General features: G+C 36.4%; 2 protein-coding genes across 47 annotated transcripts in view; one reads left to right on the top strand and one right to left on the bottom strand.

Moving 5' to 3' along the window:
- Positions 1-25,746, bottom strand: part of LOC122687350 (ABI family member 3 binding protein) — a 277,123-nt gene that overhangs the window by 84,334 nt on the left and 167,043 nt on the right. For 22 of the 46 annotated variants that reach the window (XM_043892758.1, XM_043892773.1, XM_043892751.1 and 19 more), the window contains 16 exons: positions 25,551-25,610; positions 23,313-23,372; positions 18,601-18,660; positions 17,714-17,800; positions 16,355-16,414; positions 15,445-15,528; positions 12,384-12,443; positions 11,377-11,460; positions 9,737-9,793; positions 8,631-8,690; positions 7,883-7,963; positions 7,237-7,296; positions 4,962-5,036; positions 4,047-4,103; positions 3,306-3,377; positions 2,759-2,863 (listed from right to left, as the gene is read on the bottom strand). The exons of 3 other annotated variants lie outside the window; for them this stretch is intronic. In XM_043892758.1, coding sequence (XP_043748693.1) covers positions 2,759-2,863; positions 3,306-3,377; positions 4,047-4,103; positions 4,962-5,036; positions 7,237-7,296; positions 7,883-7,963; positions 8,631-8,690; positions 9,737-9,793; positions 11,377-11,460; positions 12,384-12,443; positions 15,445-15,528; positions 16,355-16,414; positions 17,714-17,800; positions 18,601-18,660; positions 23,313-23,372; positions 25,551-25,610 — 1,122 coding nt within the window. The remainder of the gene's footprint in view (positions 1-2,758; positions 2,864-3,305; positions 3,378-4,046; positions 4,104-4,961; positions 5,037-7,236; positions 7,297-7,882; positions 7,964-8,630; positions 8,691-9,736; positions 9,794-11,376; positions 11,461-12,383; positions 12,444-15,444; positions 15,529-16,354; positions 16,415-17,713; positions 17,801-18,600; positions 18,661-23,312; positions 23,373-25,550; positions 25,611-25,746) is intronic. 21 more of the 46 variants (XM_043892747.1, XM_043892734.1, XM_043892757.1 and 18 more) reach the window with 18 other exon arrangements.
- Positions 21,092-23,176, top strand: LOC122687355 (synaptophysin-like protein 1). The gene has a single exon (XM_043892790.1). It carries the CDS (start codon positions 21,168-21,170, stop codon positions 21,879-21,881), a length of 714 nt encoding a protein of 237 aa, XP_043748725.1. The 5' UTR covers positions 21,092-21,167; the 3' UTR covers positions 21,882-23,176.

The raw sequence follows: 25,746 nt of genomic DNA on the forward strand, positions 1-25,746 counted from the left end.
AAAGGATACAGGTTCGGAGCTCTTGAGCTTCTCAAGAATAACAGTACCTAACCTTCTAGGAGCTCAAAGACGTTTGTTGAGGGACTGAAGACGTAAATGTACAGCAATTAACATAATTAAAGCTGGCAAAGAGCAATAGAATATAAGAAGATAATTTTCTTATTATAATAGAAAACAAAACAAGAAGGCACATTAATATCTAAGATACTCAGCTGGCAAATGAAACTGTTGAAATTTTGGGATTATCTTCTTCAAATACCTATTAAATAGGCTAAAAATAAATTTCACAATAAAATAATTCATCCTTATTATAAGTTCACATCGCAGTATCACAGTATCCCAGTATAATATTTTAAGTACAAAAAGAAACAATTTCTTTTAAATAAAAAGCACGTTACATTCCACATATACCTAGAAGGTGAATATGTCTCAATAAGAAAGTTATGGAAAAAAATTAATCTTGTTAAAGAAAACATAATTTTTATTGGTCATATTGGGGAAGAAAAATTGAACAGAAATTGAAAGGATGTATTATTGAAGGAAGTTATCCCTTTGCTGGGCAATTCTCAAAAGAGTTCTAGGACATTCAGTGTAAAAGTCAGTTTCTTCACTAAAAAAATTAAAGGTTTATCCTGCTGGAGGAAAATAATGATCAAATGCAAGGTCACAGCTTGTGGAAACACCTGTTTGGTTGGATGAAGTGTGTCTGAGATAAAGAGAAACAAGAGAAACAGATGGTTTCCAAGGTCATGGAGTTTCAGACCCTTAAGAAAAGCTTGCTGAAAGTAAGAGTTATTAGATAAAAGAAGTTGAGTCTGTAGAGACTTCTTCCTGATAATTTAAATATACAAAGCATGCAATGGTTTCAGGGGAATCTTCTCGCCTGTAGAAAGAGGAACAAGATATGTTGGAGATTATACTGGTTTAGGAGCCAGAAATTAAGAACTCACTTTGCTGATCACTTGGTCTACAACCTCGGATTCTTCATCAAAGGTAAAAGGGTTTTTAAGAACCCTTCCAATCCTACAATTCTATACTTTTACAGTTTTCTTAGTCTTATGATACTGTGACTCTGAATTGCTTTGCTTGCTGAGGTTCATACTGATGGGTTATTTGCATTCTTGGGGTATAAGAGACCATCTGTAGGTAAAGGTGTGTTATGAAGCAATTCTATAAAAAATAATTCAGAATGAGATTGGTATCACTGGTAGTATCTGCAATTAAATATTTCAATCATATTAATAACCACAGCTATTAAAAAAAACTTGAATACGTTAGCGATAATAGACACAGATTCAGTTAATACAGTCAGTGTGGAATTTTGGTAAAATTAAACTGTAGAGTTTAATAGTCAAAGTTTAATGGGGTATTCTGAGGACAATGAGTAAAATTAATATCCATATCTCCTTTGGAAATAGAGCCATATAAAATAGTTTCATGGCCATCAAAATACAAGTTTGAGCTTATATATGATAAACTGCTGTTCTGAGGGAGCCTGTAGACACTGAAAGACTTTTTTCCTTGTAAGAAGAAGTACATTTAGCTGTCTGCATTGATGCTTTGTTTTCCTACATTTCAAATTCTACCAAGGAAACCCTTATGACTTGCCAACCAACTGGTGTGATTTCAGTTTCTCTTATTTGTATCCAGTGAAGTGGCCAAGCTGCCACGGGAAGGAGCAGAAGAAAGTAGTAAGGTGATAGCATTTAAAATTGGGATAGAATATAAATGTTCTTCTCCAGAAATATTTCTATTTCCTATATGAAAGACTTGTGGAATAGCTGAGAGGTGTGTTTCAGTTAATCCTAAATGATACTCACAACACTGCTATGGGACTGGTTACAGATTATGGACAGAAAGAGGAATGGGGCATCAGAAAGATATGATTGCCCATCAAAGACTGTGAGCAGCAATTATGGCTTCCAGCAGCTAGTCATAGTGCCCAACTATCATCTTCCTGTTCTTTAAGTTCTGTGAACATTCACCTTCTACATGAAATACGAAACAATACATTTACCCAGTGTGGTCTGAGGCTCATCTGGGTTGGGTAGAATTACAGTTTGGGGAGGCAGAGGTGATGTTTCTACAGTAATTGAAGGAACGTACTCAGGGTTACTATAGTGCTTCATGCACCTTTAGTACAGAAAGGATGGTAACAAGTAGATTTTACAGAAAAAAAGAAAATTTCAGTAAATACTACTGTTACTTCTTAATAATGTATTTAGTTTAAAAACTGCTTAGAGATGTCAGGTTATAAAATACTTTCAAGGTAAGCAATATCCTTACTTTTTAAATCATCACTCCACACTAGTACCTCCCCCAATAATGCTAGAAAGATATGTTCAAGAATAACCATAAAACAAAGTAATAAAAACTGTTAAAGCATGAGCCATTCAGCACCACTGAATTTTGTTTAACAAAGGAAAAAATCAAACAAGTAAATCAATGTGATGAAATAATGACTGCTAATGAAGTGTGTTGCTAGGTCAGAAGGTATAAGTGGATCATCGTACAAAAATATATTATCTGAAATATTCAACATAATACCAAACTGGCAGAATGTTCAACCTTAGGAAAAAGATGCTTTAGATTTGACAGCTTCAGTGACTGAAATAGCGAGAGGCCAAGATCTAGATACAAAGCTCAATGAGAGAAGACGCTTTTTTGGACAATGGTTATGAAGAGAAGCATCTAGAAAGAAAATTAACTGTGATGAGGAAGGATGATGTTGCAACATGGATTCACAATGAAGGAGAACCTGGGTTTTCTGGTGATGGTGACAGTGAGGACAAAAGCTGCCGGGGTGTATCATTACCTAGCGTGGTCTCAGGTGGTTCAGACACATGTGTAATAGATTCCACAACTGTATCAAAACAAAGGAGAACAATTTTAAAAACTGTAAGATGTTAAGCTGCAGTCAAGTATTTCTCTCTTGAATATCAACCACAGTCTCTTGGGAATCTGCATCACATTTTTACAGATAGGACAATGGGTTAGGATAAGAAAAAAGCAATCTGAGAGGGATGTCCTATTCTATAATCCTAAACCTCCAACTTTCATTAACTGTCAAATGTTATTATGCCTCAATACATAGACACCACAGAGAAACTGAAATTTATTTCTGTATTCAGAGTCAATTATCATTTTAATTTTAGGAATTCAAGGATTTTAGAAGCTATGGCTCTTCAAAGCTAGTGAACTGTAGAACAAGTACCCCAGCTTGGACTTCCATTTTCTATGAAAAGTAATAGATACTGATTAAAATATTTTGAATAAAAGAATCAAAGCATGAAAACCTTTACCACCTTCTGTCTCTGGCTCCTCTGGCCTGAGTGGTGCTTTGGTGGTGGAATAGACATAATCTATTTCAGTTGGTGCTAGAGAAGAAACCAAATGGTGGGTTAGCAGTGGGCAACCCATAGTACCCACTATCATGGAACACTGTTTAATTTGAAAACAGAGGTTAATTATCCTAATTAGATAATCTATCCTAGATAGATTTGTGAGGATAAATAACATTTAGGGAGAATATGAAGATGACTACAATTTAAGAGGGCGGAAACGAAGGCAGGGTGCAGTGTGGAACACACACCCCAACGCACACACGAGCTAGCATGATCTACAGCAGTTTCCACCTGGAGCAAAGCAGATAACTTCATCTCCTTGCATATTTTTGTTTAAGGATTCCAGTGAGAAAAAGACATAGAGTGAGTTCTTTGAAAGCAAGAGGATGCATCCTAAAATGAACATGAAAAATAGGATGTGCATATTTGCATTAAAAGAGTGCTCAGAATATTAAAAAATGAACTTTTGCATTCAGAGTCAGAGGGAACTAGGTGAGGAGATTGTGAAACTTGCAAGGCAACATAGCGGGCACTTGCATAGTGTGCTGTAGATAACATTTAACTGTCAAGATCCACTGGATGAGCACAGGCAAGATGTGAGAAGCCATGAAATGCCACGAAGCGTGAGGACATCCCAAGATGACTTCCGCAATGTGATGGAAAAGCACATACACCTGACTTCCCCTTGGGGAACATTATTACCTATAGCTTCCTTTGACGACTCAGTGCTAAATGTAAGCAATTCCAGGACTTCAGAAACTAGCAAAAAACACAAAATGGTACAATTTATCAAGGATGACTTGCTGCAAGCATTGAATAAATTCACACAAAGTATTTAGACACGTGACTTGTACTTTAGTCAATGTGAGCAGTGACTATAATAACAAGAGTACTATTAACCCTAATAACTGAATCATAATACTATAAGTACTGTAGGTTATCATTAACAACCATACCTTGTTCCATCAACATAAGCATCCAAATGCCATTTAGCTAATTAAGAGATATACAAAGGGGATGAAAAGAAATTATAATCCGGTTAGGAAAAAATAAAGATCTGGTGTTTCAAAATTAGTGTCAGAGGGTTGCAACAGCATTAATAAGCATAATCTTAAAAATTTGTTTTTAATTTTGAAGGGCAATAATGTGTAGGTTCATACTATGTAAGGTGAAATTTTGTTATCTTCACTGAAGTGAGAACTTTCTTCTTTCTTAAGGGTCACAACTGAATGAGCATTCTCTTCACATAGCAGAACACAAATTTAGCTTACTACTAAAGAGAATCACAAGTTTGTAACTTTGTGAAAAATAAAGGTAAAGAATAGAATCAGTTCTTCTAAGTGGTTTTGTTGACTACTTAATCAGATATGTGATTATTCTGTTATAGAGTAAACCCAATGAAATGAAGGTAAGTATTTCTATACAGTTGAATAACAATTAATATGAAAAGAATGTATTACTAATTTGCACTTATTTGCAATCATGGAAAGAGCATGTACCATATATAGGGTTGTTAAATGTGTATTCTTTTGCATTTTTCAATGTGTGGAAATACAATACTCGGGGTGTGTTCCCTGAAGCTCAATGGTGTCCAGACAGATTAAAGAATCTATTTACCAGGCTGACTTTGGGTCATTTCTAGGCTTGGTGATATCACTGGCTTCAAAATAAGAGTTCGCAGTTCAGGGGGAGCTGAAAGAAGAGGGTCTAAGTTGTCAAACTAATTATGGATAATTTATGTCACAGAATTTAGACAAAGGTAGCAATACAAAGACCTTCAGAATCACAGTGTTATGAATAGGCATGCAGAGTTTGCATTATTTAAACCAGAGATTGGCAAATTATGCTCCCCCCCCAAGCCAGCCCTCTTCCTGACCAGTGAACTAAGTGATTTTTACATTTTTAAATGATTGAAAAAAATTAAAAGAAGAGTGATAATCTATGACGTGTAAAAAATGGTATGAAATTCAAATAAAGTTTTGTTGAAACACAGCCACATGTACAAACTAAAATGACTCAAGGCCAAGATGTAAGTGATATACAAATATGCCTTGAATCATCTTAGTTTGTATGTGTGGCTGTGTTTCAACAAAACTTCAGTGGCTTCAAGCTACAACAGCAGAATTGAGAAGATATAATAGAGACTGAATGGCCTCCAAAGCCTAAAATGTTCACTATCTAACTGTTCACATTAAAAAAAAAGAAATCACTGATTTACTGATCCCTGATGTTAATTATCCTTTTAGAAAAAGCAACAGCCTACTTGAAAAAGTAAGGGTCTTAAAGACTATTGTGTCTGAATCTATATTTCTACAGGGGCTTTCTAAGAATGTCTTACAGCTGATTTCAAGACAATATTATCAACAAAATATTCAGTATCATCTAGGAGTATTTTGTTCTATGTTCCAGTTTGACCACCCCCTCAGGAACCATCAATATATGTCAAAATGTTTTATTTTCTTGTTCTCACCATTCCAACCACCAATTTAAGTCTTAGTTATTTCAAATCTCAACTATTCCCTGTAAGACCACAGAGAACCTTGATTCCTTTAAATGTTTTCTTTCTATATTTTTAATCAAACAAGCTTATACTTTTGTATAAGCAAATTATCTTTCATCTAAGAAAAATTCAAGGCTCAATTCTTCACAATTATATTGTACTTTAAGAGGTAAAACATGTCCTTACATTTTTATCTCTATCTCTGTTCCACACCCCACTCTGCTCAACTACTAACATGGTGCTGGGACCACAGGGGGCAAGGAAATGGCTGTTTAACTAAGACAAAGAGGCAATGCTATTTTAAAAAGGAATTAATGAAACAGAATGCTAAGAGAGTTGAATAAGACGCATCTTTTGTTAGAGACAATTCTTATGCATTTGGCTACCATATAGATCTCCTCCAACCATGAGCATTCTGGTCCATGTGCAATGGTAGAAATGCTACTTTCTCTCTTAGACGGCACAGAGGTGGGAAAAGCAAGTTAGCAAGCCATATCACTGTCACTCTTGGGACCCAGCTGCAATGGGCTGGAAGGACTTCTTGAACTAAAATCCATAGATTTTCTTGGTTTCAACTGTGGAGCTTTGAGAAGTTTAAAGTTTGTAAGAAGGATGTTCCCCCCACCCCATGTTTTGAAACTAAAGGAAGAAAATGTTGAGTTGCTATTGTATTGGTAGGTCTAAAAACCATCAACATTGAATGTGGACAAATGTTTTCTAAAATATTAGATTTTCTTGGCTTTACTGCCTAAGTTTGAAAATTTTACTTTACTGTCCAATTTGTTCTTATCACTGAGGGTCTTTCAGAGATCAATAACAAAATTTGTTAAAGATATAGATATTACTATATATAATTAGATACTCAGATTCCTACTTAATGATTAAGAATCAATGCTAAACTGTGGTGGAGAATAAGGAATAGTCAAGTTCATTAATGATGGGTAAGCCTGTGAATTACATTCACTAGAACTGTCTCTTCCAAGAAGCAACCTTTTAAAAATAATTTAATAGGGAAATCATTCCTTGAAATAGGAAGAGAATAATGAGAATATCACAAAAAAATCTTAGAGAGTGGTTCAGAGAAATTTCATGGTACTGAATTATCACCATTTTATAGATCTACATACCAAATAGAAGGGGAACAATTTGGGCTTCAGACTCTTCACGGAATCACATAATGAAATGCTAAAGGGGATTTCATGGCAGATAGATTTCCTCACCTGGATCCAGGGACATCTGTTACAAATAACAGGTAGCCCTTGAATTAAGAATCCTGACTACTTATAAGATGAAACATGAGACAGAATTACAACAGCCGTCAAAGGAAGCAGGAGCAACTCTGGCCATGATAGTGATGGGTTGGGTTTTTAATGAGGTCACAAAAGTCATTACCTAATGTTGCTTCTGGAGCTTCAGAGCTATGAATAACAGGTTCAAAGCCTGTAGCAGAAACTAACCAAAAGCAACAAGGAGAACATAAGAAAGTTCAAACACATACATAGAAAGTCTTAATTTTTCTTTCAAAACATTAGTTTCAAATGACTTTTTTTTAACTTTTATGAATTCCGAGAAAGCAAATAGTCTCTGAGGCTAGAAGCAATTCCTTGCAGAAAGTAGGTACAACCTTTGAACTCTGCTATGAATCTTAGTATAGTCAACAGGAGACTGGCCTAGGTGTTTGATTTTCTGATTCTAATATGGAAGCTTGCATTGGAAAATCTGTTTAGGCAATATACGTTAAAAATATGTGAAAGGAATTTGTTGCATTTCTTAGAAGTTGGGAAAAAACCTATGGTTATATATTATAATAGATCATATGTATGTTTAACTGTAGATGTATCATGAGTAACTATGTGAGTATTGCTACAAATAAAAGTGACCAAGAACTTCATCCAAGCAGCAACTGCTAACCATACTACAATGCCTCAACTCTTAGGGAACAGGAAGTCTGTTGCTTTCCATCAAAGGCACTGCTTTGGGACCCCACATGGACACATTGCTAGGGTTTACCCCTCAAACCATGGAACAACACGTTTACCCAATTTGGTCTGAGGTGCTTCAGGGCTTGATGTGGTTTTAGGTCTGGGACGTGGACGTCGAACTCGTGTTGTTTTATAAGCTGAAGGAAGAAATATTGGATTAATACTGGATTATTATTATTCTAGTGAAGGTGGTATTGGAAATAAGGTTTTAGATTTTCTAAAATATGTTTCCTTGAAATTTAAGGCATATATTTTTAAGATCCAAATATTTTTGCCTATTTTGTTCATTATTTTATCACAGAGTCTTGAGGTGAAACTTACACATAAAATTAAGTCAAGAAGAGGAGTCTTATAAATCTCTAACTTTAAAAAAGGTAAGGACTATCATCAAACCATAGGTAGTTCACAGTAAGAAATTTAAATATTCCCCCAAGCCATGGAACTACACATTGTTACGTTTTAGCTCATCTAGAGAAGATACAGACATTCCTGACTGCATTTGAAGCTCAGCTTTAAAAATGAGCCCCATTTAGACAAAAGTAGTACATGATACAAATTCAATTAAGGTTACACAGCAGAAAGATACCCTGACCTAATCCCATGCATATCTTTTAGAACAACAGGCAACTTCTTTTAGAGTCTTCAATACTCTTATTGAGAAGAATAAACAAGTTGCAGAACAGCAGAGGATGACAAGATAGTCTTAAGAAGCTAGTGATAATGTGATGACGATGAGGATGATAATGATAGAATGCATTGATAATGGGCAGGAAAAAAATGTTGTGGAACACAGAATATCATTACCTAATGTTGTTTCTGGAGCCTTGGTTGTTCGAGTGACAGGTTCAATGACTGTAGGAAGAACTAGCCAAAAACAATAAAACAAACCAAAGAGATTTCAAAAATGTACTTGAAGAGTAAATTCAGAAGCTAGTTTTTAAGCTTCAGGACAGAGAGAAAAGAGACACATACTTGTTCTTTGCAGATCTGACCAAATTATGGCCAATATCCATCAACCTCATAAGTCAGGTTATGCACTCTGTTCAATATCACTGTGGTCAACAAGAAGTTCTAGATGTTTGGTTATCTGACCCTTGCTAGTATGGAAGACTTTGCTAGATGAGATTTTTACACATTTATGAATATAAACATGTTAGACTTTTCTAACTACTGGAAATAGCATTTATCAGTCTATTTGCACTTCTATACAAGTTGACATATAAATGTCTACTATTTTGTTCACTATTTCAATAATCATGGGTGTAATAATGAATTCACATGTTCAAAAGTATAAGGATCAACGTAAAAAGTGGGGCATGCTCATCAAAATTTCAAAGTGGTTCTTCATTCAGTAAAAGACAAGAAACTCTTAAACCCTATTAAAGAAGGAGAAAGAATCAGCCTATTCTGTCATAAAAGCCTATCATTTAAACTTTTAAGATTTAGGCACGTTCAAAAATTTGACCATTATCTAAAAGCATTATTCCTTGAAACAACAGATTCACCAGTACAATCACACAGATCCTAATTCAATAAAAAGTAACACAATAAAAAACACAGCATTTCTACAATTGATGAGGAAAAAGCAAGTGAGAAGAATAAGTGATAAATGGGAATTCATGTCTGAAAGAAGGCTTAATAGTCAACACTGTTTAAACAAATGTACATGATCACATGACAATGTTGAGTAGATACATAGCAATTAGTATATACACAGTTCTCTTGGAGTCAACAGATGACATAGAGCTTAGCATAATTACAAGAAAAAGATTGTAATAGAATGACAATAGAGGGGTTAGAAATGGCTTTAAGATACAGGAGAACCTGTATCTTATACTATCATGGTATGGCTATAATGGTATGACAATGAACAGGAAGAGTGCCATTTGAAGGACACACATGCTCATTACCCACGATTTCTGGAGCTTCAGTTCTAAGAGTACCAGGTTCAAGATCTGTAGTGGGAACTAGTCAAAAACAATGAAACAAACACTTGTGAAAAGTCAGCAAATTAAATCTTACCAGTATAATACTGCTTCAGAAGGTACATAACAATTTGAAAATTTTTTTGAAATCACATACTTGTTATTTAATGATTTGGTCAGCTAAAGCCAGGTAGATATTCTTTTATGAGACAGTCATAGCATACACAATCTGGTAAATATCTTCATAAAGCCAACATGAGTTTCTCCTAGGTATCTAAGTACCTAATTCCAATCATTATAGAACACTGATCTAGGAAAATTATCTAAACATTTTACCAAATATGTACTTATGTAACTGTTCTGATAACTGTTGACTTTTCTGTGGAAGCTTTAAGAAAAACAACATGTCTAAGTTCTCATCACCAGGAAAAATATTTTTTTACTGCTTTCATCTATCTATATGAGGTGATGGATTAAACTAAAAAACTAAAGCTACTGTGGGAATCATCTCATGAAACACGCAAGTCAAATCATTATGCTGTATGCCTTAAACTTATACAGTGCTGCATGTCAATTTTCTCTCAATAAAATTGGAAGAAAATAGCGTGTCTATATAAGCATGTATACAATAAGTAGATTTTGTGTTTATAGACATGGAAAAGAATTAAGCCAAGTGAAGCATACAGATCTTGTTGAGAACAGCTATTTGGAAGTAGGCTGAGACCTTGTTTGAGGCAAAAGCACTCAATAAATCAGGATATAAGAACGAATAGTGTGTGGGGCCCAGCAGAGCACTTAACGTGCTCTGTTCTAATCATAAAAATGTTGTACCCTGTATAGGGGTAAGAGACCATTGCAGGAGAGACTGCTGATGCTTTTGGGTCAGATCCAAACTTCTGAGTCATACTTTCAAGGACTTTCTTCAACTGCTCTTATGGACCCTTCCAAACACAGCACTCTTCATTATTGCTGAGAAGCAGAACCTCCCTTCACTTAGAAGTCTGTGCTCATGGGTTGGTCTCTTCACCTTTCTTTTTGTCTCAGTCTCCATGATTTTAAGATTTCTTACTTCTGTCCTTCACAGACTTTTCTCCCTTTCAGCTGAGAGATGTTTAGAACCCCTGCATAAAAGAACTCTGTTTGCAGAGACATACTGCCTAGGTTCAACCTTTTAATGTTTCACACTGAGGCGGGTTCTGAATTTGCCTCTACTCCAGACTGAGAAGTAAGAAGTCGCTGCCTTCTCTGATATCCTCACAGCTGTTGATGGGCTCTGAGGACAGGTAAGTTACTTCATGTGTGTTTCTTGAAATAAAAATGATTGGTTTAAGACATTTTGTCTTTAAGTGCAGAATGGAGTGGAATGAGAAAACGCAAATAAAGTACACAGCACATCATAGAGTAGATCCTTATGCAGAAGGCACAGAGAATTCAGCTATCGCAGAGTCCCTCCCACCCCCTCATCACATTTTCCTTCGCTAACTCAACAGTGGGAAGCAGCGACCGGTCATTTCGTGCCTTTACCCACACAGGGCTCACATGGGCAACCACTCCCACTACTGAATCAACCCCAGACTCTCCAGAGCTGCAAGGACTCAGTCCTTTAATGAGAAACCCACATTTACCCGGTTTGGTTTGAGGTGCCTCAGGAGTTGTTGTAGTTTTAAGTTTGGGACGCGGACGACGGGTCCGTTTTGATGTTTTAGGAGCTGAAGAAAGAAAACCTTCAGTTACTTCAGAGTTTGTAGTTCAGCAGCTATGGGTAGCAGAACACATGTCTTCAGATTTCCTACAACTTGCTAGATTTCCTCATATTTTAGGAAGTGCGTCTTTTAAACTTTTTAATTTGAAGCTTTCACCCTTATTATAATAGTATTTTTTTTACATGTGGAAGTTTACTGGGAATAAGTCATATATGAAAGTAAGTTATTCATTTAAAAAGAAGAATCATTCAAAGAACTCTTTTTTGAATTAAAAAGGACAAGAGCCATTGCTAAAATATTATGGTGGTGGTGATGGTACAAACTCTTCGATGGTTTACTAAAATAAGACCATGTCATCAACTTTTCAGTTAAAGAACAAATATCATATAGACAGCTAAAAAAAAAAAAAAAAAAAAAGAACTTTAGATCCACAAAGAACCCCCTTTTCTAACTTTTGTTAGGGTTACAAGAATTGCTTTTTAAACTCAACTTAAACAAAACATTGGTTAAAAACATATGCAATGGCAAGAACAATTTTAGATGGTTACATGTATAACAATTGATCTGAGTTAGCTTCATGCATAAGCTCTCTTAGAAACAAGGGATAACTTGTTTTAAGAGTCAGAGGAGAGGGAGGTGGGAGGGGGGATCGGGATGGGGAATAAGTGTAAATCTATGGCTGATTCATATCAATGTATGACAAAACCCACTGAAATGTTGTGAAGTAATTAGCCTCCAACTAATAAAAAAATTAAAAAAAAAAAAAAGAGTCAGAGTCTTCTGAACTTTCAGGATGAAGAATATCATGGAGTGATAATAGAGGATGATGATATAGCTTTATGAAGCAAAAGAACCTGTAGCTGTGATGTTGATGGAATGAGTTTGACAATGAGAAGCAAAAGCACTTACTGAGGATCACGTGTTATTACCTTTTGTTGTTACCCAAGCATCAGTTCTGAATGTAACAGGTTCAAAGTCTGCAGTAGGAACTGACCAAAAGTATTAAAAATAAAACAAACGATTGTTTTAAATAAAAGAAAACTTAAAACATTGACTGCAAAAAGGATATTACTAGTGTAACATTGCAAGTTTTAAAAACTCAAACTAGAAGGGTAAATAATTGGTTTTCTAAAAATTGGCCATACCTAAGTCAGGTACCTATTCCCTTAGTCCTCCTTTTATTATCTGATTCTAAATTAATAAGCCAAAGTAGGATGTTTGGGTATTGGTAAGACCTATCTTTGGAAAGAGACTGAGGCCTCAGCTGATGAATCAGATTGGGTACCTCTCCATGTTACGCAAAGAAAGAACATGTCTTCATGAACAAAGAGGAACTTTGATAAATACTTGATCGAATCTCAATGGCTTCGTCGGGTGCCTAAAGATCTGCACCTTGGGAGTCTGACGTGGACCAAGCAAGATCTAGAAAAGCTTTGAGTAACATCTTGAAATCAGATATCCTTTGTATTATATTACAGTTAGACTTTCTCCTTTGATTGGTCTCTACTTATATCCACTCTTTCTGATTTTATTCTTTTCCATCTTTCTACTCATCTGTGTCCCACGATGATGTCAAGGCTCCACTTTATTTATTTTGGGCACATTCCAGCTTTCATTGTCAATGCCCCTGAGCTATAATGTTATCCTACAGAATCAGCAATACTGAGAAAACTGTTTCTTTTCCCAATAAAGAAGAAACAGTGACTGCTTGGAAACTTTCAAAACCAGGGTAAATTTTGGAATAACTAAAATAAATTTTTATATAATTTTTCAATCCACATAAATCTTTTATTAACCTCTCTGTAAACTGCAGAGGGAAATAGTTAAGGCTTTTAATATGAAGTTCCCCACAATCAGATTTCAATCTTCAGCTCATGGTGTAATCGCTGTTTTTCACAATCACAAGTCCCTAAATTTCATCTGTAACAAGAATGAGATAGTTATACATCAACAGCGCACAGTCTAAATCTGATGAGTAAAAGTGCTTTGCCTGACCTATTTGGTGTTTGAAAATTGGGATATTTTACTGAAAAAACTAAAACTTTGGAAACACCCTAAAAAAATTGGAAGGTCTAGAAATAGTCTGCATGGCAATAATTAGCAAAACTAAGTCACAGCTGAACTCTGTGGATGAGGAGGGAATTTTCTTGTTTGCCCCAGTCTCTACTCCTCTATACTGTCTCACTTTTAGTCCTTTTTTCTCATTTACAATATACACTTGGTCATTATAGACATTTGAATTTTCCCATCATGTACTTTTTTACTTTCTTGTCTTTGACCCTCCTTTCTGCTGCTCTCCTTTTTCCTCTCTAATGAATGCTTTCTTAAGTTACCTCCTTTTTTCAAAGGTTACCTCTTGTTTTTTTTTATATTTTAATTATTTATTAAATTTTACATATAACTTTTATAATCATTAGTAAGTGTATATGATTCATGCATTTTTCCCCTATATTTGCTATTTTCATAATAAAAAGAACAGTAAGAAAAATACTTATAGATAATATATAATATATATAAACAAATATAATATGGATAATATAAATGGTAGAAACTGACATGAAAAACTTTATAACATTGACTACATACATATTTTAAATTATTTATAATATATACGTATTATGCAGGAGACCCGGTTTCGATCCCTGGGTCGGGAACATCCCTTGGAGAAGGAAATGGCAACCCATTCCAGTACTCTTGCCTGGAAAATCCCATGGATGGAGGAGCCTGGTGGGCTACAGCCCATGGGGTCACAAAGAGTTGGACACGACTGAGTGACTTCACTTTCTTTCTTTCATAATATATACATATAATGATTGCTAATGTATATACATATATATCAATATATGTTAAGCTCAAGGCAACAAGTATCACCACTTTTTATTTTTTTGCAGAGAAGGATGCATTTAAATAAGAAATTAATATCAAAATGAGAAATTTATATCAAGCATACTTTAAAAACTCCAAATATTTGGAAATTAAAGGTCCACTTAAAAATGATGGCTGTATCTAAGAAGCCATAACAAGGAAAAGTAGAAAACATTTTTAACAGAATAAAAATGAAAAGAGAATTTATCAGAATTTGTTGCATGCAGCTGAAGCTGCTCAATGCAACTAAATACAATGTGGAAAGTTGAATAAGGTATGAAAACAAATATTAGACACTAGCATAAAATTCTGTGAAACTGGAACAAAATCTGTCCTTTGTAATATTGCATCACATATTAATTTCCATTTTTTTAACAACAGTATCATAGTATTTCTTTATATTCTCAGAATTGGATTAGGAGTTTCAAGCCTCACATTTTTTTAAATCACTAAAACAATAAGCTCTCTAGACTTTAAGCAGTAACCTAGTAGTAATACTAGATTCCAGAGTAAATGGAGCTATATCAAAGTTTTAAGTGAATATAAATCAGAAATTAGCATTATGTTCATTTTTAGTCAAATAAGTAAGGCTTCATTCTTTCTAAATTTATCTTTCTCTGCCCCGAAGATTTATGTACCTAGCACATCTTGTTGATAGCACCCAAATATCAATCTTATATTTTCATAGATGTGTATATTGCCAACTTCTATTTTATTTACCAAGGAAAGGCTTTTGTTCTTAACTGTCTTGCAGGTTTTAGGATGAAAACACATCTTCCACATCTGATACAACAGCACCTTTGGAGGCTACTGAAGGCAGTTAATGTTTTTAGTTTGAACTGAATATGCCTAATTTTTCTAGAGAAGCTTTCCTTTCCAAAGATAAGTGGAAGTTAACAAAGTGTACAGCAACAGAGATTTTTACAGAGGGAGTATGAGGCATTCGGCTGTCCGGACAAATCTCCCCCTACTGTGCTCTTCTCACCAGCTCTGCAGTAGGAACTGCAAATCAACACGAGCTGTGTCTTTACTCTCTGGGGGCATACCAGTTACTCCCAACAACTGAGATTACTCGTTACCCTGTTGGGTTGGGTTGTTGGAACTCTAAGCCAGCAAAACTTTTACCTGGTTTGGACTCAGGAGCTTCAGTACTTGGTGTGGTTTTTGGTCTGGGATGTGGATGAATTGTCTGTTGTGATGTTTTAGAAGCTGAAGGAAGAAATTCTTGGGTTATTACATAACAACATTACCCAGGGTTCTGGAACCTATGGGAAGCAAAAACATGACTCTAGATTTTCTACATCTTATGAGATATTAGATATCATTAGATATTTACCTTTTTAGTTTGAGATTTTTGTCACATACATAAATTCCTTTTGTATCTTCTTTTATCATAGAAGATTTTTTGAAGACAAAAATCAATTTTAATATAGGAAATAAAGATTAGTAATTATAATCAAACTCTCCTAGAGCAGTGTGGTTGGGCAACAAAAAGGTTAAGGACTGTTGCTCAATTTTAATAGATAATGAAGGACAGTCAAACTAAATGTGAGGTTTATAATTTAATCTTTCAATCTCTGGTACATGTTCTATGTAACAATTAAAATAAGAACACATTACTACCTAAATAGAAACAAAACAACAAAATACTATGCAAATAGAAAACGTGTAGAAATGTAGATGTGCAAAGAATGGATCCTCTTGGCCCTGTGAGAATAGTTGTTGATGGCTTTATCTGTCTAGACAAGAAACAGATTTGTGATGTGTTCGCAAACCAGTTTTTACCACAAGCACCGCTTGAACAAAACACAAAATGATACAATTTCAAACAGGTTACCCAGCAAATATCTTAAAGCAGGCTCACCTAGGGCTAATTCTATTAAAAACAATCGATAATTTAAGAGTTTTCACAATTTTAAGAAGAATGTAGATAAATGGCCACAAAGAATAAAACTACTGTCACATGGAGCAAGATGAAACTCTGAGTCCAACAATAAGCAGGATAAGGCTAGTTGAAAACGCAATGTATCATTACCTAATGTTGTTCCCGGGGCCTCTGTTCTAAGAGTGACAGGTTCAAGGGTTGTAGCAGGAACTGACCAAAAATAATACAGTAAAGCAAAGAGATTTTAAAATATATGAAAAGTTAGAACATTTGCACCCCAACAAGATTTGCTTGTATATCATTCCTTCCACAAACAAAAAATAACAGAGAAAGAGCAGATGACTGTTCTTTGGCCAAGCAATAGTTATGGTCAGTCTTAGGCTAAGCCTTGAACTATCTTGAGTCAACATGAAATTCTCCTAGGTTTTAACTAATGGATTCTAACCAATATGGAAAACTCTGCACTGGAAAATACCTTCAGGCATTTACCTAATATACAATGAGAAAAAAAAAAAAAAAAAACCTGTCTTTAAAGTAATCTGATCAACCTGTACTTCAACAGAAGCTGAAAAGGAGCACGCACGACATTTAGGTTAACATGGATATAATAGTGTGTACGTTTGAAGTAGATATTAAAATTAACCATGGAAATGGATGGTGTTGGTCCTGCGAATAGCTCAGCTATGGAAAAAGAGTCAGAGATCTCTGTTCAAATCATGACACATAAAAGAGCAGGATAAAGTGGTCACTCAGTCTGTAATATTCAGCAGAGCATCTTTCTGGCCTAAGCCTGGAGAAAATGGAAATCAAAGACTGTTGGCATCTTTCGAATCTAAGTTCCTGAATCAAGGTCTCACAATCCTCTTTCAATTGGCTGGATGGATCCATCCCAATGTAGCATCACCAGTCGCCCTGTTTTGACCACAAGAAGTAGGACAGTCTGTCCTAGGCGACTCCCCGCCCCACCTCTGCCTCCACCACCACACGCCTGGTTCTTCTCCCTTGGTTCATGGTTCCCTCCACGTATACAAGTCCCGTAGTGGGCCCAAACCTCAAGGGCCAAGGGCCAAGTCCAGCCTACCTTGATTTTTCTCTTTGTCTCATGAAAACATATGCTCGACTTTACTGTTTTACAAGTAAAATAAATCTCCCACAACTGGCATATCACCCACAGATGCTAATATTGATCCAGGAATTTGCAAGCGACTTTCAATTTGTTTATTTACTTGAATGGAGTATATTGGCTCTGCTAAAGAAGTTTTAAGATCTGAGTGGAATTTTATAGTAAAAAACTTACTAAATGTATATCAAAGATGACTCTCACATAGAAAGAACTAGGGATGCTGGCACCAACTGTATGTTACACAGTCCTGTTCTCCTCGACACCAGGTAGAGGAGATATTACTAATGCTGTTTCATAACTTCATACTTAGAAAGAGTAAGAGTTTTGGGTCCCCACTGGGACAGGCTACTAGGGCTCACCCTTAAACCAACAAATTGCACATTTACCCAGTTTGGTCTGAGGTACTTGAGGGCCTCGTGTGGTTTTAGGTCTGGGACGTGGACGACGAGGTCTTTTTGATGTTTTGGTAGTAGCTAAAGAAAGAAAAGACTTATGTTATTCTATATCTTATGGCTCTGGGTACTGAGGAGAGGTTTTTCTAAAACCTGTTAGTTTTTTAAAAGTTCTGTGAAACTGTAGTCTAAAATTTTCACTCTTTTTATGCCAACGCATCATTGAGGGTCAAGTTACTTATTCAAGGCATGAAAATTAGCACTTGTAATCCGATACTCACAGAAGTCCCTCTCTGAGGGAGAAATGAGAAGAAGACTCAATTCTGGTGCAAGGGAAGGGGAGGTTAGGGTCACACTAAGAAAAAGGTTTACAATTAAAATTTCAGATTTGGAAAACTTCCTATTTGTCAAATTGGTAATAAAACACATCATTACTTAAAACATCAGCAAAGAAGCAAACATACCATGCAAATAGTTATTTGTTTTTTTTTTTTTAAATCTAGAAATGTAGAAGATGTGCAAAGGAATTTAAGAGTAGCTGTTATTGCTCATCAGCCTGGAGAAAAAAGAGATCCAAATTTGTTTTCAACTCAAATTTAACACGGAACACTGTTCAACAAAGCACAAATCAATGTGATAATTTCAAATGCACCACGTGGCAGGTAAATCTTTTGAACTAAGCACATGCCTGCTCTCATAAAAACAACAGGACACTTTTTTAAAGAGGCCTCAGCACTCTTCAGATGCAGGAAGTGATTGAATCGCAGTAGAGGATGATGATGTCGTTTTGTGAAAGAAGAAAAGCACATGATGAGGATGGAGACTGAATGGACTGCACCAGGAGCAACAAAAGGGCTAGGAGAGAGGCATAGAGTCATTACCTAGTGTGGTCCCAGATGTCTCAGGTGGAAAAGTGACGGGTTCAAGGTCTGTAACAGGAACTGAATAAACAAGAGAGAGGTTTGCTTTTTTTTTTTAAATAAAGTATGAATAGCTACAACATTCATGTCAAAATGAATCTTGTCAGTGTAATACTACCTCTAGAATACTTTTTAAAATTTCTGAATGAAGGATGTTATGGACTGAATTGCATCCTCTCAAAATTCATATGTTGAGGTCCTAAGTCCCAGTGTGACTGTGTTTGGAGCTAGGGCCTTTAAAGATGCAGTTAAGCTTAAATGAGGTCATAAGAATGGGGCCAGAAGCCAGTAGGACTGCTGTCCTTATAAGAAGAGGGAGAGACATAGGGAAGCTTTCACACACAGAGAAGCCCATATGAAGACACAAGCCAAGGAGAGAGACTCCGGGACATATTAAACCCGCTGATGCCTTGACCTTAGACTTCCAGCCTCAAGAGCTTTTGTCTAAGCCACCCAGTCCGTGGTATTTTGTTATGGCAGCCCCGGCAGACTAACAGAAAGGGAAACCAATTGTTGTGCTTACACTTGGCCGAACTGGAGTTAGGGACTTCTTCATCTCATGAGATAGCCATTACCTTTGGTCTCTGTTTAGCTGCCCAAGAGGGAAACAGTTCTTGTAATTAGTGCTTGATTATCTGCATCTGCGCTGGTAGACTTTAGGACGTTCTTAGGTATTTAGTAAATATGTTTCTAACAACCTTCAAAAAGCATGTGAAAAACTAACCTGTACTTTCGTGGATGCTGAATAAAGAAACTGTCTACTAAGTTATCATATTATGGTTGCAGAAAAAGTTCCTAAATAACCAAGCAACCATTACACAAATGGCCCAAAACGGCTTTGATAATATTGCTGAGAACTCAGTTCTGGAAAGATCTTGTGATTTCTCTCCTAAGAAGACTGGATAAGGGGCAGCCACTTAATCCATGGATCCAGTAAAGCACCTGTCCACTCTCAGCACAGGGAAAACTATCCAAGTGTGAGAAGAAGAGATATTATGATGCTCATTAAGAAGAATACTAGTTTTATCCAACCTCGCATGGTGTTGTTCAAATGCATCATCCCCAACAAAAATGCTTTATTTATCACATAGTAAAAGCAGGATCTCTGCTCCCTCTGGTTGCCTCCACACATATCCTTTTTTTTATCTTTGTTCACTCTCACTTACCCACTTGTGCAAATTCTAATGTGACATCAAGACCCAAACTCCTTCTCTGCTCTACTGAAGCCCACGTTGATTTTCAACTTTTTAAAGATCTGCCATACAAGTATGAGATGAAAGAATTTGGGTTCCCTCCACCAACTAGGGAAGAACTATAGATCCAAAGTACCCATTCTGGATTACACACTGCCCATTAAAAAAGCCTCTCTATAACAAATCTATACTTAACGTTTGTGTACCTAAGAAAAATCTTGAATTTGCAAAAACACTCTGCACTGTTCTCATTCTCTAGGATGTTCACATAGGAAAAATGTGCTCAACTAGTCTGCAGACTGAGAAGCAAACCTGCCTCTTACTACCCAGACTTGGAGAGAAGATTATGTATCTTCCAAACAAGAACTCCTTGCCAGCTCTGAAGGCACAAGGATTCTTCATAGTTTCCTCACTAGGAGGTAAATAGGTTTCCATTTTCAACCAGTGGCAGGCTACCATGCTCCTTAAGTCAAGAACCCTTTTGTTTTGCTTTTTGTCTGGTATAACCTCCCCTGCATCTGGACATGAAGCAGTTTTAAGTTCGTATTGTGAATGACGTGTCTATTGGGATGTTTTGGGAAGTAGAAAAAGATAAACTTGTTACTTTAAAGCTTATGCTTCTGAAAATCACAGGTTTTTGAAAAAACCTTCAAGCTTTCCAACGCTTGATAGATTTTCTTCAGTTTCAAGAGATGGATCTGTCTAGGGTGAAAATTTTGCCCTGACTATGTGATTTTATCTTCCTTTGTTATTGATGATACTTTGGGGGAAAAGCTGATACATAAAATGAAGGTAACAATTCAGATAGTCAAGATATGTATTTTTATCACATTCTCCTAGACTGCATTAAAAAGATTTGAGTCATTTCTAAACTATGGTGGAGAGTAAGGGGGTGTCAGATTCAACTTAAGGATGAGGCTTACTATTTAAACTTATTAGCCTCGATCACATTACCTGGTAGACAATTCACTACAAACATAGCACAGAAATGTTAAAACAATAACAACAACAACAAAACAGGCAGATAAAAAAGGCAGGTGTACAAAGGATGTATAAAGGAACTTCAGTGTCACAGCCTGGTTAGCAAAGATCAGGATCAGGCGCTCTAATAAATACATGAAATTTACCTAAACAGAGAACTCTGGTTGAGCTAAAAACATAAACTGGCATGAAAAAAATTTTTAAATATGTTACAGGATAGGAAGATATCCCAAACTAGATCCAGGTATGGCTCTCTTTAGAACCAGAGGTAAGCGGCCGTGGAGCTCTGTCTGGTCGGTCCCCCTCCTCCTCCGCCCCGCCGTCCTAACACTCTTTCCCTCCTTCCCTCAGAGGATGTCCTCCTTCCAGCTCAACCTCAACCCGCTCAAGGAGCCTCTCGGCTTCATCAAAGTCCTCGAGTGGATTGCTTCTATCTTTGCTTTTGCTACCTGTGGAGGTTTTAAGGGCAAAACAGAAATTCAAGTGTCTTGTGATAAAGGTGCTGAGAATAAAACGATTACAGCTACTTTTGGTTATCCATTCAGGTTGAATGAGGCATCATTTCAGGCACCTCAAGGTGTAAATGTCTGTCGTGTAGATTGGAAAAATTATGTCCTTATTGGAGATTACTCCTCTTCCGCGCAGTTCTATGTTACTTTTGCAGTCTTTGTCTTCCTGTACTGCATTGCTGCTCTTCTGCTTTATGTTGGTTACACAAACCTGTATCGTGATAATCGAAAGCTTCCCATGACTGACTTTGTAATTACTATTGTTGCAACTTTTTTGTGGTTGGTGAGCACTTCAGCCTGGGCTAAAGCTCTTACAGATATTAAAACAGCTACCGGTCCCAGCATTGTCCAGGAGCTTAAGCCTTGTAGTGTTCAAGGAACGTTGTGCCAGTTCGTCTCTGTAACGAGTATGGGGTCCCTAAACGTATCTGTGATCTTTGGCTTTCTGAATATGATACTTTGGGGAGGAAATGCATGGTTTGTGTACAAGGAGACCAGCTTTCACAGTCCATCAAATACTACTTCTCAAGGAGGTATTCCTCCTCCAACTGGAATATAATTGAAGGGAGAAGTACACTGTATGAAATAAATGTCTGTACTATGACCTGTTGCCAACACCTTGAGAAGCATTTTTTGTTTCTAATAAAAGTAATGGCTTTTTCAGTAAATTGGTGGGTTTAAAATTTTGCTGCTTTTTTACATAAAGCTTGTGCCTTTCCTAGAAATTTAAGATGTAAATGTATTCTCACATGTGAATTTGAAAATTCAGGGGCCTATTATGAGATGATACACATTTTTAAATGAACAGTTATTTCTTCACTAAGTTGTTTTCCTTCCGAAGTGTTTACACCTTAAGCCTTAACATATATCTTCACTCAGAAAAGAGTTTTATTGTCGTATCATAATAGGAAGAAAATCTGTTTTGGAATATACACTACTGTAAGTTTGTACAGATCATATTCCCAAGACCTGTCTTTGTTTAAGAAAGTCTTGATTACATAAATCATATTTAGAAAAAACATTTAGTTAACAGTTTATATCTGAACATTGTTTATATGTTATGAAAAATGCTTAATTACAAAGACCGATGTATGTTTTATTTCTGTTTTTCTAAATGACCTACAGTACTTGGTAGGTGTACTAAAATTGTTTGGGGAGTGGGGTTTAGAGATTTCTAATAGATGTAGAGTTAATTTGATAATTCTCTGGCATGAGGTGTAAGCTTCCATATGCTGGTTATTTAATAGATTTGCTACATAAGTGAAACATGGTTCACCTAGATACTTTGATATGTATGGGCATTACTCCTAGTGATATTTGTTTGCTGTCTTTTGTTGCTTATGCTCCTTCAGTGCAGGCTGAGACCTAGTCTCCTGCAAGTAGAGTTAAATAATCTACTTTTTTTTGCAGACCCTATTCATAGGATAAAAAAAATTAAGATTGCCTTTTACTTTTGAAACATTTATATTCAATGAAGTTGCTGTCTTGAGTTTAGTATTGATATTGTGAAAATGAATGCAATTTGGATTTCACATTTCTTAATGTTTGTTCTTATTTCACAAATGGATAATTAAGGAATTATGCGTCGTAAAGAAGGAACCTAAGTGAGCTATATTATGGGTGTGCTGTCTTTGCTCACACATTTGGGTAGCTTCTGGAATATAGGGCTTATTCACGTTTTGCTTCCTAATCTTTCTGTTGTACAGGGCCAGATCTCCTCTTAGCCACATGATTGTTTTTATGTGAAGCACATCTTACTATTGCCTTATTTTGGTTGCTTTTGTTCACAAGAATTGTTAATATGAGAATGTGTATCCACCCTAATAAAGAAGTTAAAATAAAAAAAAAAAAAAAGAACCAGAGGTAACTTGTTTTATGCCTGTTTTTCTCACAAGATAAAGAATGTAACTAAATGGCAACAGAGTAGAATGAGCAGAAGTTGGACAGTGAGTAAAAACAGCTCTTGCTAAAGGTCAGAAAGTGACATTACCGAATGCTGTCTCCGGAGCCTCTTTTATAGGAGTAACTGGTTCAAAGACTATAGCAGGAACTGACCAAAAATAACAATAAAAAAGAAATGTTAAACATTTATACAGTCTCAGAGGGGTATGATTTATCTGTACTCAGTTCAGTTCAGTCGCTCTGTCGAGTCTGACTCTTCGCGACCCCATGGACTGCAGCACGCCAGGCCTCCCTGTCCATCACCAACTCCCACAGCTTGCTCAAACTCATGTCCATCGAGTCAGTGATGCCACCCAACCATCTCATTCTCTGTTGTCCCATACTCCTCCTGCCTTCAATCTTTCCCAGCACTCAGGTACCAGTTTATCCCTCAGGAAGGATTGTCTTTGTCATCAGATAACGGTCCCTGAAAAGTGCCTGTGAAATTTCTCATTCTGTGATGATCCTAGTCTAGGTATCAAAGTAGACTGTGCCCACCTTGCTAAAACTGATCTTTGGAAAGAAACAGCAAGCTTTGCCCAACTGGAGTACTTCAGAGAGCAAGATAAAGGGCAGCCATTCAGTCTGTGGTTTAGCTGTATCCTCTATCACGTGCCTGGGGAAAGCCTGCCATACTGATTTCTTACATGAAACTCAAACTCCTAAGTCCAGCGGTGAAAAACCCTTTTCAACTGGCCCTATGAGCCCATTCAGTATAATAGCAGCTTCAGTATAAAGTTCTGATCAGCACTTGGAAGCCTGACAGAGGAGCCTCTGTCTCCTCTCACTGGTCTCTAGACATTCTGCCTTTCTGAAACTCTTCGTTCCCTGCTCCCTAGCCATCCATATTTATCACAGTTTGAATGCTCAAGTCTTTCTTAACTACTCTGGTCCACTCTGATTGTTTCTTTAAATTACACTTTGACAAACTATGGCCCATAGGCCAAATCTTGCCCATAGCTTGCTTTCATACAGCCCGTTTCCATTTTTAAGTGGTTGTAAGAAAAAGGGAAATAGATATCAAAGACTACCGGGGTCACAAAGCCCCCAGTATTTACTAAATTGTTCTTTATAGAAAATACTACCAACTCCTACCTGGATCTGTACTATGACTTATACAAGCTAGACAGTTACCAAGAAATAATCTATTTGCCCAAGTATATGTTTGTGGCACAGCTGTTTCAGTCTACTACACACATTCAATATATAAAGGATGAATAGCATCGAATGATAAGCCAATGAAACAGACATTTAGAGAGAAGATTCTAATTCACAGAGGAAGGGATTCAGATACCACCTAAGACCCATCCAGCTATGCTCTGCCTGCCTACTGTGGGGTGAAAGCGGCTGCTGATCCCGACTTGCCCCTTCACTTTCTCTAGACTCCACAGGGATGGGCTCCAGGATTCCTTCAGGACTCAGTGTGGTTTTAGATTTGGGATGGGGATGATGAATTCACTGAGGCACTTTGGGAGCTAAAGGAAGAAAACTTCAGGTTAATAGACTGGTTTGAGTTCCAGAAGCTGTGGATAGGATTATACCTGCTATAATTTCTTGAGTTTCAGGAAATTTTTCTTTTGACTTTGAAATATTTGTCACTGTTTTTGATTATCGCCTCTATTTATCAATTATATTACTATGAAAAACAAAAATCACATAGAAATATTAGTTGATATATCAAGGAGATCCTCAAAAGTGATTTCTAAATGAAAAAAAGTTCCAAAAACCTACAGTGTTATGGTGATGGTGGGAGAAGGGTAGGGTGACTTTATACTAATGATGGGACACATAATTTCAATATACTGGCCTTGGACATATTTTCTGTTTCACTCCTTACTGAACAAAAGACCATATCATTGCCTAAAATGACAACATAAAATCACACAGGTTGTAAAAATGTAAAAATTTAGGTCTGGGCAAGAATTACATCACGCCATAACAGTTGGAACAATGTACTTGCTTGGATCAAGGACAGACACCCCACTTGCAACCCCACTGATTGTGTTTGAAACTCAGTAACACAGAATGTGATTAAAAGGTTACATGGGGATGAGATGCTACAAATTCAAACCCATTGCCTTAAGCATATATATACTAATCTAAGTTCATACTTGACTGTCTCAGTAACAAATGAGTTGTTTTAAGACTCCAATATATTAAGAAATAATTGAATGACAACAGAGAATGACAAGAGTCTTGTGAAGCAGGAGAAGCTGAGGTTATGATGGTGATGAAATGGGCTTCAAATGAGCAGAAGCAGATGCTGATGGACATGGTGGATCATTACCTACTGTTGTTTCTGGAGCTTCGGTCCTAAGACTGACTGGTTCAGGGATTGTGGCAGGAACTGATCAAAAGTAATAAAAGAAATCAAAGAGATTTTTGTGAATGCATAAAATGTCAGAAAGTCCATCTTACCAGTAAAAATAATGCTTTGAAGGGGGGAGAGGGAGGGAAAGGATGGATTACACAGAAAGTTAACA

Source organism: Cervus elaphus, chromosome 31, assembly GCF_910594005.1.
Source record: "Cervus elaphus chromosome 31, mCerEla1.1, whole genome shotgun sequence".
NCBI classification, from domain to species: domain Eukaryota; kingdom Metazoa; phylum Chordata; class Mammalia; order Artiodactyla; family Cervidae; genus Cervus; species Cervus elaphus.